Below are 17,594 nucleotides of genomic sequence, written 5' to 3'. Positions count from 1 at the left end.
AGTCCTCCATGAGAACAAGGGGCACTGAATATTGGAATACCAGCCTAAGATGATGTTCCATTTACTTTGGGAACTGAAAATAAATTTTCTTTAACTAGTTGTCTTGAATCACAAGAAGCTGCAGCAAAGATATACAGATGGTATTTTGATTTTATTTTGAAATGGAATACTTAATTTTCGATTCATTTTGAATTACTATGTAACATGCAGTCAAAATACTAATTCAGCTGCTGTTGGCCATGCAGCTGATGAGATGAAATAACCTGGTTTTCTATAGCATGAATACTTTGGAATCCATAATATTTGTTCACAACTAATGAATTTGCACGTGATTTGAATCATTTTTCTTTTTGTCTCTAAGATTTCTAGTTTCTAATTACCCTGAAGTAATTAATGTGCAACTATGTGAAAAACTGCTTCTATGCTACTATGTGAAATGCTGTATGGCTCTTATGTTCAGGCTATGTAAATAATACTTGCACGTATATATGTCCAATAAATAATTTCTCATACTTTTCTTTTTGACATGACTACTAAAAGAAGATCTTGCTCATTCATGCCTATCATATTTTGTTTCATGGTAATTGGTGACAGTATGCTTCTTACTCTGTTTTAGTTGGAAGATGGGGAAGAAGAGCCGAGTAAAAACTCAGAAGTCAGGTACAGGAGCCACAGCGACAGTATCTCCAAAGGAAATGTTTAATCTAATTAGTGAATTATTACAAAGTAAGTTTCGTTTTTATGACTCCCTGGGAAAAGGGGTGGTGTGCAAACCACTCAAACATTTTTTTGCTGAAGCCAGTGAGTTACATTTTTTCCGTTAAGTGGCCAAGCTTGCTATTTCAGAGTGCTCAAGATAGATACTCTGAGATACATACTAAACTACCTCTGTTAATATATGTCATCACTGGCTTATTTAAATGTGTATTTATTGGCCAGACCATATTTGTGGCAGCATTTGGCTTTTCATCTGAATACAAGCATAAATGCTGGGTGAGATTAGACTTTTAAACAACTAGATAACTTGACACTGAAGCTTTGTCAAAAATGTTTTTCTTGTAAACTTGAAGAATTACACTGTTTCCATTTATCACTTGAACAGTACTTTGAACTGATACCAGAGTAGAGGAATTAATTGCAGGAAGCAGTAATACAACTCAGTTCAACTGCCCAGATATTTTTGTTGCTTAGATAAGTTTTTTATTGTTTTTGCTGTTTGGAAACTTTTCGTAGTGCTTAGATCTTGTGTATAGACCAGAGATTGCTTCACTTGTTGAGGAACTTGGAACTCATCCATTATTTCTAGTAAATATGAAAAGCAGAGCATAATTTCATACAATGATGCTAAAATACTATTGACTCTTTCTACTGTCATTAGTAACTCTGCTGTGATATAGTTCTTTTTAAAACACAAGTCCAGATTTTCATATTCTGGACACATCTAAATGTTGGCTTAGAAAAATTAAAATTTTTCTTAGCATTGCTCATGAAGAGGAGACAAGGAGTTGGCTAAGCAGTTTGATGCTTATGCTACAATTGGCCTCTGCTTTGCTACCAGAAATAAAATGTAGATGTAATTTGCTAAGCAAAGACAAGTATCAGCTGTTCTTTTTGTCAAGCTTCCATATTTTATTCAATGCTAAGATTTTTCAAATCAGTTGAGCAAGGTAATCTTCAGCTGTCCACTTGGATTTACATGGCTTAGATCAAGAAATCCACACACTGACATTTAGAATATTGGCAGAGACACTGTGGATGTAATCTAAAGCTAAAGCATGTCTTTCTGTTCCTTTGCTTGTCCCTCCACTACTCGTGCATTTATGAAAACAGTATTGACTAGGCAGGTCAAATGTATGTACCAGCAAATTTCTCAATTAATTAAGGTATGCTCTGCGCTATTATTATCTGCTTTCATTACAGCAAGAATAGCAAGCAGACTAATGTAAACAGAGTGCTTTGCTTGAATTATTGAAAACAGACTCTTCTTTTGTTGTTTGTCTTATCTGAGATACTGTTTACTTAGTGGCCTTGCTGTTTACCTTTTTTTCTTCCAAGCTTTTTAGACATCTGCTATTTCTTATATCTGAAAGAATATTAAAAATAAAATAAGTTATATGATGAAGATTTCAAAAGTCTAAATTAATTACCTGTCATATAATGGGATGTTTATAATAGTGGAGATTGTTTCATTTGCCATGTAAACATATTTGAAGGACAAGTAGTATTGGGGTTCAGTTAAGTTCCTGTGAAGCCATAATTCTGGGGTTAAAATATATATATATATGTGTGTGTGTGTGCATATGTGTATTATATACTTTATTAAAGAAAACATTTTTATTTCCAGAATGCAGCAGTCCTCCCCCAGGTCCTGGTAAGGAATGGGAAGAATATGTACAGATCCGTTCGCTTGTGGAGAAAATTCGCAAAAAGCAAAAAGGTAAATGTGAAATGCTTGCAAGTGTTTCTGAAATGTTCAGGTGGCCTTCACCACTGGCATTAACCATTTTAATACTCAGAATTCTGAATGATTATCACAGATCCTGTGAGAATTCTGTCTGAACAGTAGAAAAAGGAGCTTGAAATTGTCTTCTCATCACAATCTGAAGGACTAGAAGTAAAAATCCTTAGAGAATAATAGGCTGCCTTGGTTCCTGATTGCATGGTCTGCTGCTCTGCCTCTATAAATCTGGACATTTTGAGTTTAAATTTGTAACTGTTTCACATCAAGACTTTACTGGATGTTGAAATGGTTTCAGCAATACAACATCAGGACATCAAGTGATGACGAAAATATATAAATGCACAAAATAAATACATCAGCTAATAAGTCTATATGCTCTAAATGAAGCACATAATCAAAATAAAGAAATGCTTATTATATAACAGTTAATGAGGAATTTTATTGCCAATTTTCCAAAGTTCAAGGTATGTTTATTTTTCATACTAGACCAGTTTTCTTCTATTATGGTCTGTAACATCTTGCTGTTGATGACACTTTTTTAATATTAATTTTGTTTATATTTGGAGGCATGCTCTAAAAAATGCTTTTCATATAATTTTAGTAAAATTAACCTCTTTTATGACTGATGTGTTTTAATGACTGAGAAATAACTTTTTAACTTTGCAATGAGTGTATTTGGGCTGGACATACCTGAAAAAGTCTTAAACAATTTTTTCTTCTCTGGTATTTTTATACCAAGAAAACCAGACTACATAAAAATGGAGCTTGACTAGTTCATGGCATTACTTGATAAAGCAAATACTTAAGAGGTTTGAAATTTCCCTTTCACACCTGTTTTTAATATCTTTTGACTGATTCATAAAAATCTTCATGGAAGGACTTAACAAACCTCTGAACATCAGTTTTTTGGCTGAGGGTGTAGGGAAGAATAAATGCTGCTGTTTGAGTGACTTCATTCTGTAGTGATGTAGACATGAACTTGGTTCATTTTTTAACTGTGCCATGACTTTTGTAAACTTATTGTACATGTCCAGGTTTTTATGATGCAATATATGTGTTAAGGTAAGTCATAATTCAGGTTGATAAGAGCAGAGTTAGCACTGGGGTTGGCCTCTTCGCTGTATCTTTCTTCTGCACCAGAAAGGTCAAACTGTCCATGGGGAAGATGCCGCTGGCAGAGATGGTAGAATTAGTGTAACAGTATTATGTTAATAGAGCATATTGTTTTTCTTTGGAAGATACAAAACCTACTAACCACACTCCTATTGATATACAATTGTCTTTTAATGTAACATTTTTGTGTACATAGTGAGTGGGACTAGTATGGCATATTTCAAGACTATTTTTAATGGAACATAGTAGTTAATACTACACAGTTTGCTAACTTAATAAAGGCTTTAGACAGTTAGCAGAGGAAGTTCCTGTCGGGAGCTCTGACATGTATAAATTAATATATATTGCCAAAAGTGTTACAGTTTGTGCTTTTCTTGACTAGAACACTGGGTTGCAGAATGTGAACTAGAATGGTCTTCAGTATAGAAAACTCTTAATTTGATAACTGAATATTTTTAATTTCTAAAATTGTCCTCATTTGACTCATTAACAAAATCTTAAAGCTAATTTTAAATATAGATTTCATCAGTACAGCTATATTTTGTTCGATATAGAAACAATTTATTCACCAATGGTGCTTATCATTTAAAGGAGCTGGTCTTCTCTTTAATTTGGAAAAGTTTGGGAAGTATTGGACCACAATATATATGAGGAACAGAAGTAGAATTTCAGAGATGCTTACTTGTCCCAAGTACAAGATGGATGTTAAAAGCTTCCAGTAGCCTTATACAGTAGAAAAAGTTGGAAATCAAAAGGGCAAAGTCTTGGACGGTATAAACACCTACCAAGTTCTGTAGAAACTATGCAACTAGTCTTACTAGGTTTGTGAGGTCATTATATTCCAAAAAATACTTTGTAAATCCTTAATAAATTTTTATACTGCATCATCAAAAATGATAGTTCTAAATGATACTTGCACTTTTAAGTTAACTATGGATTTGATTGGTTCTGGGTCTTGAAATGCAAAATTTGGAGGCAGGAGTGGGATATTTCAAATAAACTAATGCTACTTCCCTAAAATCATTTTAATCTCAAAAGATATTTTATTCCCTCTGCTTAACCAAATGAGGCTTGTGATTTCACTGGTGGACAACATGCTGTTGGAGAAACAAAGTGTAAACATTTGGATGAGCTCTGTGATGTCAGGAGGGTGATCCTTAGATATTTCAGCTCTATCCTTAGATATTTTATTAGATCTGTATGCTACAGGAAAAGGCTAACTGCCTTGTATGTGAAAGAAGGAGCTCGAGATCTGCTTGTCATCAGTTGCAGTGCTGAATTAATGAAATTACAGCTTGCCTCTCAAATTCTTCCTTGTCTGTATCAACATGTTGTAGTGACTGCATTTATCACTGATATTAAGATTGGAAATATTTTGGCTTTTATTAAAAGGGGAAGGAGAGGAGAGTTTCATATTTCATTACTGCTCAGTTTGGGCAGTTGCATTTTTAAGATGACTGGTGAGCCACTTTGGCACGATATTGAATTTGATGAAAATTGGGTTATGACATTTGTATAGTATTGAGTAACACTTAACAGAGACCAGTTCTGACTCAGCTACTTCAAAGTAGCACTGCTGTGAGGTAGTCGATAGCTTTTTACATGGGCTTTTATATTGAACTCCTTTGTCTTTCTGGATCCTCTTATTTCTGCATTTGTTTTTCAATAAATTGTATATATAGGTTTGTCTGTTGTCTTTGATGGAAAAAGAGATGACTATTTCCCTGAATTGATAAAGTGGGCAACTGAAAATGGAGCATCCACAGAGGGTTTTGAAATAGCTAACTTTGAAGAGGAGGGATTTGGTTTGAAAGCAACAAGAGAGATAAAGGTGAGCATATGAACATATGACTTAGATTAGAAAATCGTGTTTGGAATGTATCTGCAGAGCTCTGACATGCTCACCCTTTTCCCCTTTTTAACTGCTTATGCTGTTCTGAAACATTATCAACTTTGTGTACTTGAGAATAACATTATTGATAAAATTGAGTATTATTTCTGATGACTACTGATAGTACTGTGAATTTTTAATCAGTCTTTCTTTTTTCCTCTGTGTTGCCTATACTCTTTACCTAATTACTAGAGTACTCTACCCCACTGATATATCCCTTTGTTCCATGTTTTCTAACTATTTAGTTTCTTCTCTTCTTTCATGTCCCTTTTAAAGAACTGGGTTTTCTGCCTCAAAAAGAGGTATTTGCAATACCTATTTAGTCTCTTCTCTTCATTCATGTCCCTTCTTTTAAAGAATTGGTCTTTTTGCCTCAGAAAGAGGTATTTGCAATAGCTATTTTTCAGTGAAAATGAAAAACTCCCCAAACTATGATAATTGTAAAGGATTTTTTTTTTATCATCAGATAAGGAGTATAGACACACACAGTTAGCTAACTGTTAAAAGGTAAGCATTTGTGTCTTCCCATTCCCATTTTGTAGGTGGGAAAAGCATTGAAGACCAATCAGCTGTTGTAGAAAAACTATTGGAAAATGAGTGTAGTTTAATCATTTTAGAGCTTCATTAGCACACAGTTAATGCATTGATAGAAATCCTGAACAGTTCTTCTAGAATAAAACCAGCCAATATTAAAAAACTCTACTGTGAGAAAATACATGATCATGTAATTATTAGCAATATAATGTATCTGGTAGCTTTAAAGTTGTGTTGTACATATTAGCAGCTCCAAAAGGGAAGGGCTTTATTTTGTGTGTCTGTGTTTAAAGCCTTGTGTAATGGAAATTGGAACATTTGGTTACCACAATATGAAACACAGGTTGTTTGTTGAACTTACAGTGGAAGAGAAGGAAGAATTTTGATTCAGAATAATTTTGATTTAAAAAAAAATTAAACCGCTTGTAATTTAAAGTTGGTGTGTATTTGAGACACTTGGCAGATCATATAATTGATCTATGCATTTCTTTCTTTTCTATAGGCTGAAGAATTGTTTCTGTGGGTTCCTAGAAAACTGTTGATGACGGTTGAGTCAGCTAAAAATTCAGTCTTAGGTAAGAGCTTAAGGAAGTTCTTAAGCAAGAAATGAATATTTATGGAATCATTCAGTAGGAGACTTTCTTTTTTTAGTTGATCTTCTTTATTACAGGGCTTGCTTATCGTGCCAGCCGTCAGGTTTGGAATACTTAGAAACTTGAAGTGTCAGTGGAAAGAATTTAATTTCCCAGTTAGTTTCTGGCTGAGTGCACTGGATATCTTCCACAAGTGTGTGTTATTTTGAACACATATCATGTAGCTTGTATAATGCTTGGAGATAAAATGTTCTGAGGTATTGAGAATATTGTTCTAGTTTCATCATGCAGTTGTACACAAGGCATTTGCTGTGTCAAAAAACTTGCAGTATTGCAGTGTAGGCAGCTAAATATTTTAGAAACCTGAAAAGCTTTTTTTTTTTTGGTTAAATGCTTACATATTATTTAATCATGTTAATTTAAAGTAAATCTAGGATGAGATTTTCCATGGACAATTAATGTAGTTCCTCACTTTTCTTGGTTAATTTAGGATCTCTGTATTCTCAAGATCGAATTCTGCAAGCCATGGGCAATATAACACTGGCATTCCATCTCCTTTGTGAGAGAGCCAACCCCAACTCTTTCTGGCTGCCCTACATCCAGACTCTCCCCAGTGAATATGATACTCCTCTCTATTTTGAAGAAGATGAAGTACAGTATCTTCAATCAACTCAGGCCATACATGATGTCTTTAGCCAATATAAAAATACAGCTCGACAGTATGCCTATTTCTACAAAGTTATTCAGGTAAGAATCTCAAAATATAGTATGTACATATTGTTCTCGTGATCTTTATTGTGGAAGATGTGAACACAGTGATGCTGAATAATAGCACAAGTATATTGCCCTTAAAAGTCTGAATCATTAAAGCAATTTCCTGCTGTTTTTTTGAACCACTGTTGAAATTTTGCGGTTCAGTAGGCTTACGGATATATAACAATTTATTGGTTATGTTTATATTTAGTTGGTTGAGAGAAGTGATTGCTGCCCTTTGTTTAAAAATGGGTGAGGCTTTATCTGCAATACTGTACAATTTTGAGCCCACCAGTGCAAAAGACGTGTTGACAAACTGGAAACTTGTTGACAAACTGGAATGAGATCAGAGGAGAGCTATTAAGATGTAATTGGCTTCAGCCCTTTATCCATATGGGAGACTAAGGGAGCTGAATTTCTTTGCTCTGGGGAAAAGGAGATAAGGGATGATGCAGTCATTGCTTTCATCCTGTTACTGTTAGCCAGTCTCTAGAATTTTGCTGGGTGGAAGTTTTGCTACATAACCTGCAGACATCTACAACCTATGCCTCTATGATTCTTTGAAAAATGTGTAGTTTGCACTTAACAAAATAAAATGAATAAATGTTAATTGACAGAATAAAACCATTGCATATGTTGTATTTCCAATGAACATGGATTAACTGTTGTTTCCTGTTCTTTTTAGCGTAATTATTTTGATTGCTTTCAAATACAAAGATAAACCCATCTGGTAACAGGGTATGGAAAGGCTTGAGATGGGTGAACTTTTCACTGTCTTCTGAAGTAATGATTTAAACCGAGTTTCTAACAGAACTCTGTTATTCTGACTGATACCTTGATACCATGTTGTAAGTGAATGTTGATGTGCTGTTCTCAAGGTAGTGCTCAATGTCCAAACATCCAAAGCTTTTTTTGTGGCACAATCTGTGTAAAAAACGTATGGCTCTATGTACTGAATCTCCCCAAATGTGTGATCTAGAGACATTTTGTTTGGCCGTGGGAGAGGTCAGAATACACAAGGCAGTTCTATTCTGCTTTAGCATTATCCAAACTCTTCTATTAACTGTTTTAATTCAACAAAAGTTACATAATTTTGTGTAGCTGTTTGGTGTTTCAAGAACTGAATATGTTTCAAATGCATTGTCAGTTTATGGAGTATAAGGAGCCAGAGGGATACATTTTGAAAACTGAAGTAATTGAAAATGATGGGTGAAAAACAAATCAGATGCGCAAGGAATAGGCTGGAAACAATGGCTTTGATATCAGAAGGGAACCTAATTCTTCCTTCTAGGTGTCACAATTCAGGAAACTATAGTTCAACCAACTCTTTTTTTCTTGCCATGTGCTATCCTAGGCTGCCAGTCCACACTTGGCCTTCCAGCCTTCACTTTGTTTCTCAAAGTACACTGCCTGCGCAAGCAGAGCTTCTAAATTTTTGTCTTTAGAACATCTTTTTCACCCTAAAAAAGTCTACTGTTTTTAACGAGTTATTAGCAGAATATTGTGGAACATTATCCAATTCTTCTAGCTGCTGTTCCTGCTCCTGCAGTAGTTAATCAGAACTGAGTCATCTGAATCAGCTGAACTATCACTATGACCAGTTCCATCATTTTCCCTGACTAATCCTGCACTAGTTGTATTACGTGAGAGGTTATGTGACCACAATATCGATTAAGAAAACCTCTGAAATGCAGAATGGTCAGAAAACTAGATCAGTTTTTTCTTTTTTATTCTCTTTTTTATTTATTGCTTGTCTTGTGTTCTTGTTATATATCTTGTTCTATAGCTGTTGTTTCACATTGTTGAACATGAGCATGAAGGTAGATCAGGTAGGGTTCATTTGCTTTATTTACTTTCCTTTGTAGAATCAGAGGTAATAAATATTAGTTAAATTTTAGGTGGGTTCTGGTTGTTTGGTGCCTTACTTCAGCACTGCCATGTAACCACAATTTCAGCTGAATGTTTCTTTACTACTATTTGGCAAATACTACTATTCACATTAGAAAGTTAAATAAATTCAGTTGGCTCCAGGAATGCCAACTGTATGTATTGGGTACCTATTATTAATGTTTTTGATGAAAACTTACGGAAGAGTTTACATTTTTGCCTTCTGCTTCTGCTCTCAAAAATAAGAGCTTGTAATTTATGAAATGGTGGAGGAAAAAAAGTTCATAGAGAAAAAATAGAAGTCTCTTTCTTCCCTAAAACAAAGTACCATTTTTCCTTATTCATAGAAGCTGAAATTAATTCTAGTATCAGCTTGCATGTGCTCATATCATTTTGTGAACAAAATTGACCCACAAAATACTAATGCTAAGGGTAATTCATGAGCAGATGGAAAAGGGAAGAAACGGCAAAAGAGAAATTTGTCATATAAATGAAAAAAGCGAAGCAAATCCACTTATCTGTGAAAGGCAGTGTACTCTGCAAGCTCAATGAAATGAATGTTAGATTTTTGTATACCATAATTTCATTCAGTACTACTACTACTTTAGTAAAAGTGTTTTAATGAAAGCTGTCCTGTGTGACCAGGATTTTGATATTGCTTTCAGTATGCAGACTAATTTTTTTTTAAGTACAAGTACCTTTTGAAGTATATTTTAAGTACAAATACATTCTTTGTAATACCAAAATCTTAAAACTATGTTTACTTTATTGATAGTTGTTCTACTGAAGGAAGTAATGCTAGCAGCATCTTGAAATGAAAGTCTTTTTTTGCTATTTGAAGCTACTAAAAAAGGGACTACTTTGTGCAGGCAAAATATTTTAATTGCAACATTTTTAGTCTACAAAATATTTCTAATGGCAGGGGGAATAAAAGAGTTAACACGTTGTTTCTTCAAATGCTTCTTTTTCTTTTCCAAATAGGATTGCTAGACTGCTTTTAAAGTAATTTGGCTTCTGATAGGTATGCAGTTTCAAACATGGTTTGAGAGGTGCTGCTCTGTTTCTCTAGCTTCTCCGTAGGCGACTGCTGGAGTTCTGACTCTTTCTCCAAGTGCTTAGTCTGGCTACATATGAAGAATGGGCAGATTTATGAATTTCACAGCTGTTGCAAGCTAAACTGTAGTCTGGTTTGATAAGCAGAAACAGGTGGGATGTTGAGCAGACAAAAATAAACCCCTGAGCATGTTAGCCAGGCTGTATAAACCGCACTGACACCTCTCTAAACATATGTAATTTGATAACTAAAAAATAGTTAAAAGTTCTTACAGATGTACTTTAATGATGCATTTGGCCTCTGCATTGGTATCAAAATACAGGAATGGTCAAAAGACTACTTTCATTGCAGCAGACTTGTAGTTTGCAAGATTTTTTTTCTATAGATTGTACCAAACAGAAATTCTGTAATATGCAGGGTTTTCTCTTCTCGGGAAGAGAAAGGAAGGTATGTCTGTGACTTCCTTATGAGCATTTATGAGCATTGCATGCCTGCTGAAGGATTAACAAAGCCCAAATATTTATGGCTTAATGTTAAAATTTTTTTGTCCACTGAAATGTGGTATAATAGACACAAGAGGGAGCCATATAGTTTACAGTCAAGTCAAAGTGAGATTATGTTCCTAAAGAAAATATAGCCAAGTTTGAAGCTTTTTAAAAAGAATATGCAGTGGTCTTTGTGTTTGATTTTCAGGTGCATCTGTATGCCTGTTTGTAGTCAGCTACAGAGAAGTTTTTGTGAATCAAAACAAGATATGAAGACAAGGAGTGCACTTAGAGAAGGTGGAAGTGCCCAAACTATTTACATTTTGAACACGATGGGTTTGAAGCAGTGTTGTATCTTTTCCCCAGTTGTAGTAAAGGCTGTTACTCCCTACCTAAATAAAAGACAACTTTATGATAACTTTAGTTGACTTCTAAAATCTTTGAAGTGGTAAGTCCGAAACCAGCAGAGCCCATTATCTAGCCATAGCTTTTGCTGTGGCTGTATGCATTCAGTGGCACTCTGTAAGTAGTATCTGTATGTAGCTGCCTCTCGTGTCCTGGATAAAACACCAGTTTTGCAGGACTGTCCAGGATGGCAGTTTGGCATTGATTTACATAGTGTTTTCAGCTTGTAGTCTTTGGACCACTGAAGGACCACATTTTTTTTCTGAAGAGCACCAGCAATCTGTCTGGGAAAAAAAAAAAAACGAACCAACCAAAAAAACCTGAACCTATACCAATATGGTCGACATTGTAGTGGACCTCTGCTATTAGGCTGCGTGATCAGGAGAAAAGAAGAAGTGGGTGAGGCCTTCTACAGATAGCTAAAAATAGCTTCACATTTGCAGGGCCTGGTCCTCATGGGGGACTTCACCCCAGTATCTGTTAAAGGAACAACACAGCAGGGCATAAGCAGTCCAGAAGGTTTGTGGAGAGCTTCCTTACCCAAACAATAGAGGGGCCAATGAGGAGAGGTGCTATTTGCATTCACAGACCTCATACATACAAGCAAGGAGGGGTTTGTTGGGATGTAAAGGTTGAAGACAGCCTTGGCTGTAGTGACCATGAGGTGGTAGATTTCAGGATCCTGAGAGGAGGAAGCAGAGCAAACAGCAAAGTCACAGTGCTGGACTTCAGGAGAGCAGTAGTGGCTGCTTCATGGATCTGCTTGGAAGAGTGCTATGGCATATGGCTTTGGAGAGAAGAAGAATCCAAAAAAGAAAACATGGTTAGTATTGATAGATCACTTCCTCTAACTTTAGGAACAGTTAATCCCAAAAGCAGGAAGTCAGGCAAAAGTGCCAGAAGGCATTCATGAATCAACAAGGAGCTCCTGGCAAAAACTCAGACACTAAAAGGAAGCCTAGAAAAGATGAAAGCAGGGACACGTGACCTGGAAGGAATATGGAGATATTGTCCAATCATCCAGGGATATGGTTAGGAAAGGTAAAGCCCAGCAGTAATTGCATCTTGCAAGGGATATCAAAGGTGACCAAAAGGGTTTCTATATGTACATACATGACAAAAGGAAGACTAGGGGAAATGTGGGCCTGCTGCTGGATAGACAGGGGACATGGTGACACAGAACATGTAAAAGTCTGGGGTACCAAATACCTTTCTTGTCTTAGTCTTTACTAGTAAGACTGGCCTTCAGGAGTCCCAGGTACCAGGATGCCATCCAGAGGTGCCTGGGCATGCTTGAGAAGTGGGCCTTTGCGAACCTCATGAAGTTCAACAGGGCAAAGTGCAAGGTGCTGCACCTGCATTGGGGCAACCCATCCTATCAATATGGCTGTGGGTTGAAGGAATTGAGAAGAGCTCTGCAGAGATGGACTTTGGGGGTGCTGGTGGATGAGAAGCTCAGCATGAGCTGGCAATGTGTGCTTGCAGCTCAGAAAGCCAGTTGTACCCTGGGTTGCATCAAAAGCAGCACGGCCAGCAGGTTGAGAGAGCGGATTCAATCCTTCTGCTCTGGTGAGACCCCACCTGGAATACAGCACCCACCTGTGGGGTCCCCAGCACAGGAAGGACATGGACCTATTGGACTGATTCCAGAGGATGGCCACAGAAATAATCAGAGGGCTGAAGCTCCTCTCCTGTGAGAAAATGCTGAGAGAGCTGGCCTTGTTCATCCTGGAGAAGGCTCCAGGGAGGCCTTATATCAGCCTTTTCATAGTTAAAAGGGGGTGAGAAAGATGGGGACCAACTTTTTATCAGGGCTTGTTGCAGGAGGGCAAGAGATAATGGTTTTAAACTAAGAGAGGGTTGATTTAGACTAAGGAAGGCATTTTTTACAATAAGAGTGGTGAAACACTGGCATGAGTTGCCCAGAGAGGTTGTAGGTGCCCTGTTCCTGGAAACATTCAAGGACAGGTTGGAAGGGGCTCTGAGCAACCTGATCTAGTTGAAGATGTTCCTGTTCATCACAGTTGGACTAGGTGACCCTTAGAGGTCTTTTCCAATGCAGACTCTGACTCTCAGTGATCTTTGAGTGATCATGATGATTGGGAGGCATTCCTGAGGACTGGAGGAAAGCAAATGCCACTCCTATCCTCAGGTTAGAAAGATGACTCAGGGAACTACAAACCTGTCAGCCTCACTTCAGTTTCTGGGAAGGTGCCATCCAGTGGGAGTTTGACAGGCTGGAGAAATGGGCTGCCAGTTGATGTTTAGCAAGAAGCACAAAGTCCTGCACTTGGAGTGAAATAATGCCATTATTATGTTGGGGTACAAACTGAACCTGGGCCAGCAATGTGTCCTTGCAGAAAAAAGGGCTAATGGCATCCTGGCTACATTAGGATTGTTGGCAGCGTTTTGAGAGCTGATCCTTCTCCTCTATTCAGCACTGGTAAGGCCACACCCAGAGTACTGTGTCCAGCGCTGGGCTCCCCAGTACAAGAGAGATTGGTTTAATTCTAAAATTCTTACTGAATGGAGAAAGCAAAGTCACCTATTTAAGTAACATTTTAGCAAGTAAACTTATTTTCTTTGACTCCGTTTTATGTTTCTTTGCAAAGTTAATGAGCAAATACTTGCTAGTGCTTTCTTTGCCTTCTGTCAAGCTACTCTTACTCAAGAAGGCAGAAACTGCCCCATGAGTCACACTTCTTTTAATTTTTTTTAATAGAATCTCTTCAGTAGAAGTTGTTAATAATTTTTAGGTATTATCTGTAGTCTGGTTTATTTCCAGCATTTCACAGGAGCACTGTCATACAGTTTTTTGACTAGTGTTTATTGACATCTGGACACTGTTTGTGAAAGTGTTGTTGTAGTCCCACTGTAAATACAAGCTTTGCAGTAATCTGTCTAAAGATGTTTTGATCTGTTTGTGTGCAGTACTGGACAGAGAACTTAATTTCCTGGAAGCTGTAATCCCTTTTGATCAGATACTAAATTTCATATATTATTCATATAAAATTTGACTAATTGATTTAGCGTGAATGAAATTCTAAAATCCAGTCATTCACTGTTGGGGACTGGAATATCATTTTAGTTAGGATGTTTAACACATCAAGTTCTAGATTTCAAAATAATATTATAGCATTTTTAAAATCTGGTATCATGTGTGACTCTTCAGTATTGGGTATATTCGGTGAGATTTCACATCTCTAGCATAATTTTTACACCAATTTTTGAAGTTGTGATGGTGCTTTCAATATGACTTATGTTGCTCTTACATTATTTTTCTGTGTTGTTTTTAATCTATCCTATTCCAATAAGCATATGATTTTCCAGGTCAGCGTGAAGTACATCATCTGGTGTCTCTGTTCTTGGCTTGAAGACACTGCCATTTAACTTTTGTGTGCTAAATGATATTTGAGTTGAATGCAGACAACTATACTGTCTTTTAAAACATCCTATTCAAATATTCAGAAGGTGCTTATTATTTTTAGGTTGATATAATAGGGAATATTTCAATGCATCTGAAGATTTCAACCAATATGCAGTCAAAAGCAAATGTATTTGAAACAGAATTCAGTTTTGTTTCTGTACAAGGTAGGTCTTTAGGATTCTCAGTTTTCTTCCCTGCTTGATTTATTCTCATTGGCATGCCAGTCAAATAGCTTTTTTTCAGAAATTATGTCAGCAACACTGTGAAAAATGGGTGGAAGAAAGATGGCACAGTTGTAAACCCTGTAAAATATTTCCCTTTTGTTTACTTGTCTACTATTCATGTCACCTTAAGGAGAGATTTAAAATTGCATTGTGTGGGCAGTTGCAAAGGTAAAAATAGTGTTGCTATTTAATTTGCTTTGTCTGGATTTCAATGCCCAAGTTCTTCTTGACCAATAAGAAATCAATAGGCAGTTAATAGTGAAATATATTTATGCTTTTCTGTGTTTTTCCTCTGTGTGAAGGCCAAAATATTGTATTAATCTGTTTTGCTGGCAGCAGATTGAAGATTGACAGTATGCTTGTACTGTACCACTTAGTGTATCTACTGTAAGGTGGTTTAGACTTTGCAAACATGTGCCAAATTCCTGATTTTTATGTCACTTCTGGTATATCCCACCCCCAGCTATGATGACAGTAGCAGCAGATCCTGGGGCTTTGTTGGGCCATTCCTGTGGCTGCCCCTCTCCATGGCAGAAGCAGCTCCAGGATTTGCTGGGTTGCGTCTGTCCGAGTCAGGCAGATGAAGAGCTCAAGTCCTTGCGTGGGTGGGAGGTTCTGCTGCCTTCTTCCCCCATTCCTTCCTTGCCTTCCACAGGAACACGGCGACAGCTCTGGGCTTTGAGCCAGCCGGACACAGGAGGAGGTGTTTGGCTGTTCAGGCAGCGTTTGCTCCTCAAACAGCTGTTCCCTATCTCCTCCAAGGAAAAGGTGGCAGGCCATATGGAGGCATCCTGTGGTCCAGATTCAGACGATGGGCACCAGTTGGACCGTGCTGGCCTAGATGGAAGTACAGGCACGTCCTACTTGGTGTCTGCTATTTCTTACAGTCAAAATGATTCAAAGTTGGAGGACAGACAAGATAAAACATATCTTTCATTTTGGATATAGATGTTATCTTTCATCGTGCAGACTTTGTTAACATCTCCTAATCAGCAGGTTTTAATTTATTTTATATTCTGAATGGATTGGATTCGGCTATAGTAGCCTAAACGCCTCCTTTCCTCTAGAGAAGCAGAGATGTACTTCAAAGCGTATATGCCAGTGCAAAACAAAATTTGTTTCTGCACAGTTTAAACCACATTTGGGAGGAATAATACATTCTCTTGTTAGTAGTATGGGCTTTTAAGACATTTTTTTGAAGATGGGGTTCTCAACCAGTCTCCTGGTTGAGAATGCAGATAAGCATCTCTTTTTACAGCCAATAGAGTGGAGACAGTTTTTTGTTTGCTTTTCTGTTAGTTGCCTTTATTTTTATTTTTTTACTGAGTTGCACTTTCTGGGACATTTGAGTCTATCCCCAGAGATGTTGTCTGTGTCTTTTGTGGAAGTCAGTGCCTCAGCAGACATCAGGAGATCATCATGGACTTACAAGTATACTTTCTCATATAAAGTTTGTACTTACTGTGCAGATTTAATATTTTTCCTGATATAACAGCAGTTACAAATGTTCCATAAATTTAAAATATTATAACAAGCTGATGTTTCTTAGAGCGGAATACTCAAAGGATGTATTCTTTAAGCACTGCAAAATTATACAGGGTACTTATCTTTGTTAAAATTAGTAATTTAACTAAATTACAAAGTGGATTATCCTCTTCAGTCAGACCCAATGCTAATACTCCACACAGTAGGACATTGATACGTTGCTAAGTAAACCAAAGTTTATTTTCTTGTACTATTGTTTGAATGAGAGTTGAAGAGGAAATGATAAGTTTTTAGTTTTGGATGCATGTGCCACTGCAGCCCCAGTACCTCTAGTTACCGTGGCCTGTGAAAGCTTGGTTATGAGGTGATCATGATCCAAGCTTCCATCTAAGTGGCTTCTGATATGATTTATTGGGTAACTTAAGTAGTTGATTCACAGGTAACAAAACTTTGGCCATACTGCATTATATTAATGCTTGTTAGCAAACTCTTTGATTGAGGAGTGAGTGGTTGTGAATAGGAAATACTGTTGCTGTCCTTTCAAAGCAGTTTCTTTCAGGGTTTCCATCACAGCATTTTATTTGTGGCTTGTGATTCACCTAATAGTGGAGTTCATGAATAGTAGAGTTGTGGGATGAGTTTGTGCATGAACACAGTGCCTGTGTGTTGCACTAAACAGAATCATAGAGTATCCAGAGTAGGAAGGGACCCACAAGGGTCATCAAAGTCCAGCTCCTGAAATTAACAAGGTAAAATGTTTCCTGAAATGAAAAATGCTCAAGGTAAACTTTGTACCTCTGGAAGAGCCTCTCTGGAAGAGAGTAAATGATATGTTGTGGTATGCAGACATGGACTCTTGCAAGGAAGCTGGCTTTTGTAGCTATCTTACTGTACCTGTGTGAATGAAACACTGCAGACTGAACCTATAAATCTAAGGCTCAACATGAACAATAAACTATTGTTTCGCAAGGAGATTTACCACAGGAGATAATGGAGCTCGTGTGCCTTCTGTTATGAGAACTGCTTCGGGAGGGCCTCTGGAGGCTGTCTCATTGCAAAACACATCTAATCTCAGCCCAGCTTCTCCCACTTCAGCCCTTAATGGGGCTGCACTCAGCTCTAAGTGATTTTGTGAAAGGACAAGAAAAGGTATAGAAAACTTGGTCACTTATTTAAATGCTGTATCTGAGTGTCTTCTGTTTTGGGAAAGATAATGTTTCAGAATTGTGTATGTATGCATACACATATACACAGTAAGTAGTATTCTGAAATGGAGCAATCA

The 17,594-nt window shown here is 37.0% G+C and overlaps 1 protein-coding gene across 2 annotated transcripts in view; it reads left to right on the top strand.

Annotated features, from left to right (window-relative positions):
* The window catches only part of SETD3 (SET domain containing 3, actin N3(tau)-histidine methyltransferase), a 62,199-nt gene that overhangs the window by 23,672 nt on the left and 20,933 nt on the right, over nt 1-17,594 (top strand). For both annotated transcript variants that reach the window (XM_082282744.1, XM_082282743.1), the window contains exons 2-6: nt 617-726; nt 2,345-2,437; nt 5,257-5,405; nt 6,502-6,574; nt 7,083-7,339. In XM_082282744.1, coding sequence (XP_082138870.1) covers nt 624-726; nt 2,345-2,437; nt 5,257-5,405; nt 6,502-6,574; nt 7,083-7,339 — 675 coding nt within the window. In that variant the 5' untranslated portion in view covers nt 617-623. The remainder of the gene's footprint in view (nt 1-616; nt 727-2,344; nt 2,438-5,256; nt 5,406-6,501; nt 6,575-7,082; nt 7,340-17,594) is intronic.

The sequence above is a fragment of the Coloeus monedula genome, assembly GCF_965178545.1.
Source record: "Coloeus monedula genome assembly, chromosome: 6".
NCBI classification, from domain to species: Eukaryota; Metazoa; Chordata; class Aves; order Passeriformes; family Corvidae; genus Coloeus; species Coloeus monedula.
Note: the sequence above shows the minus strand (reverse complement) of the source record. Positions and strands in the feature narration are given on the sequence as shown.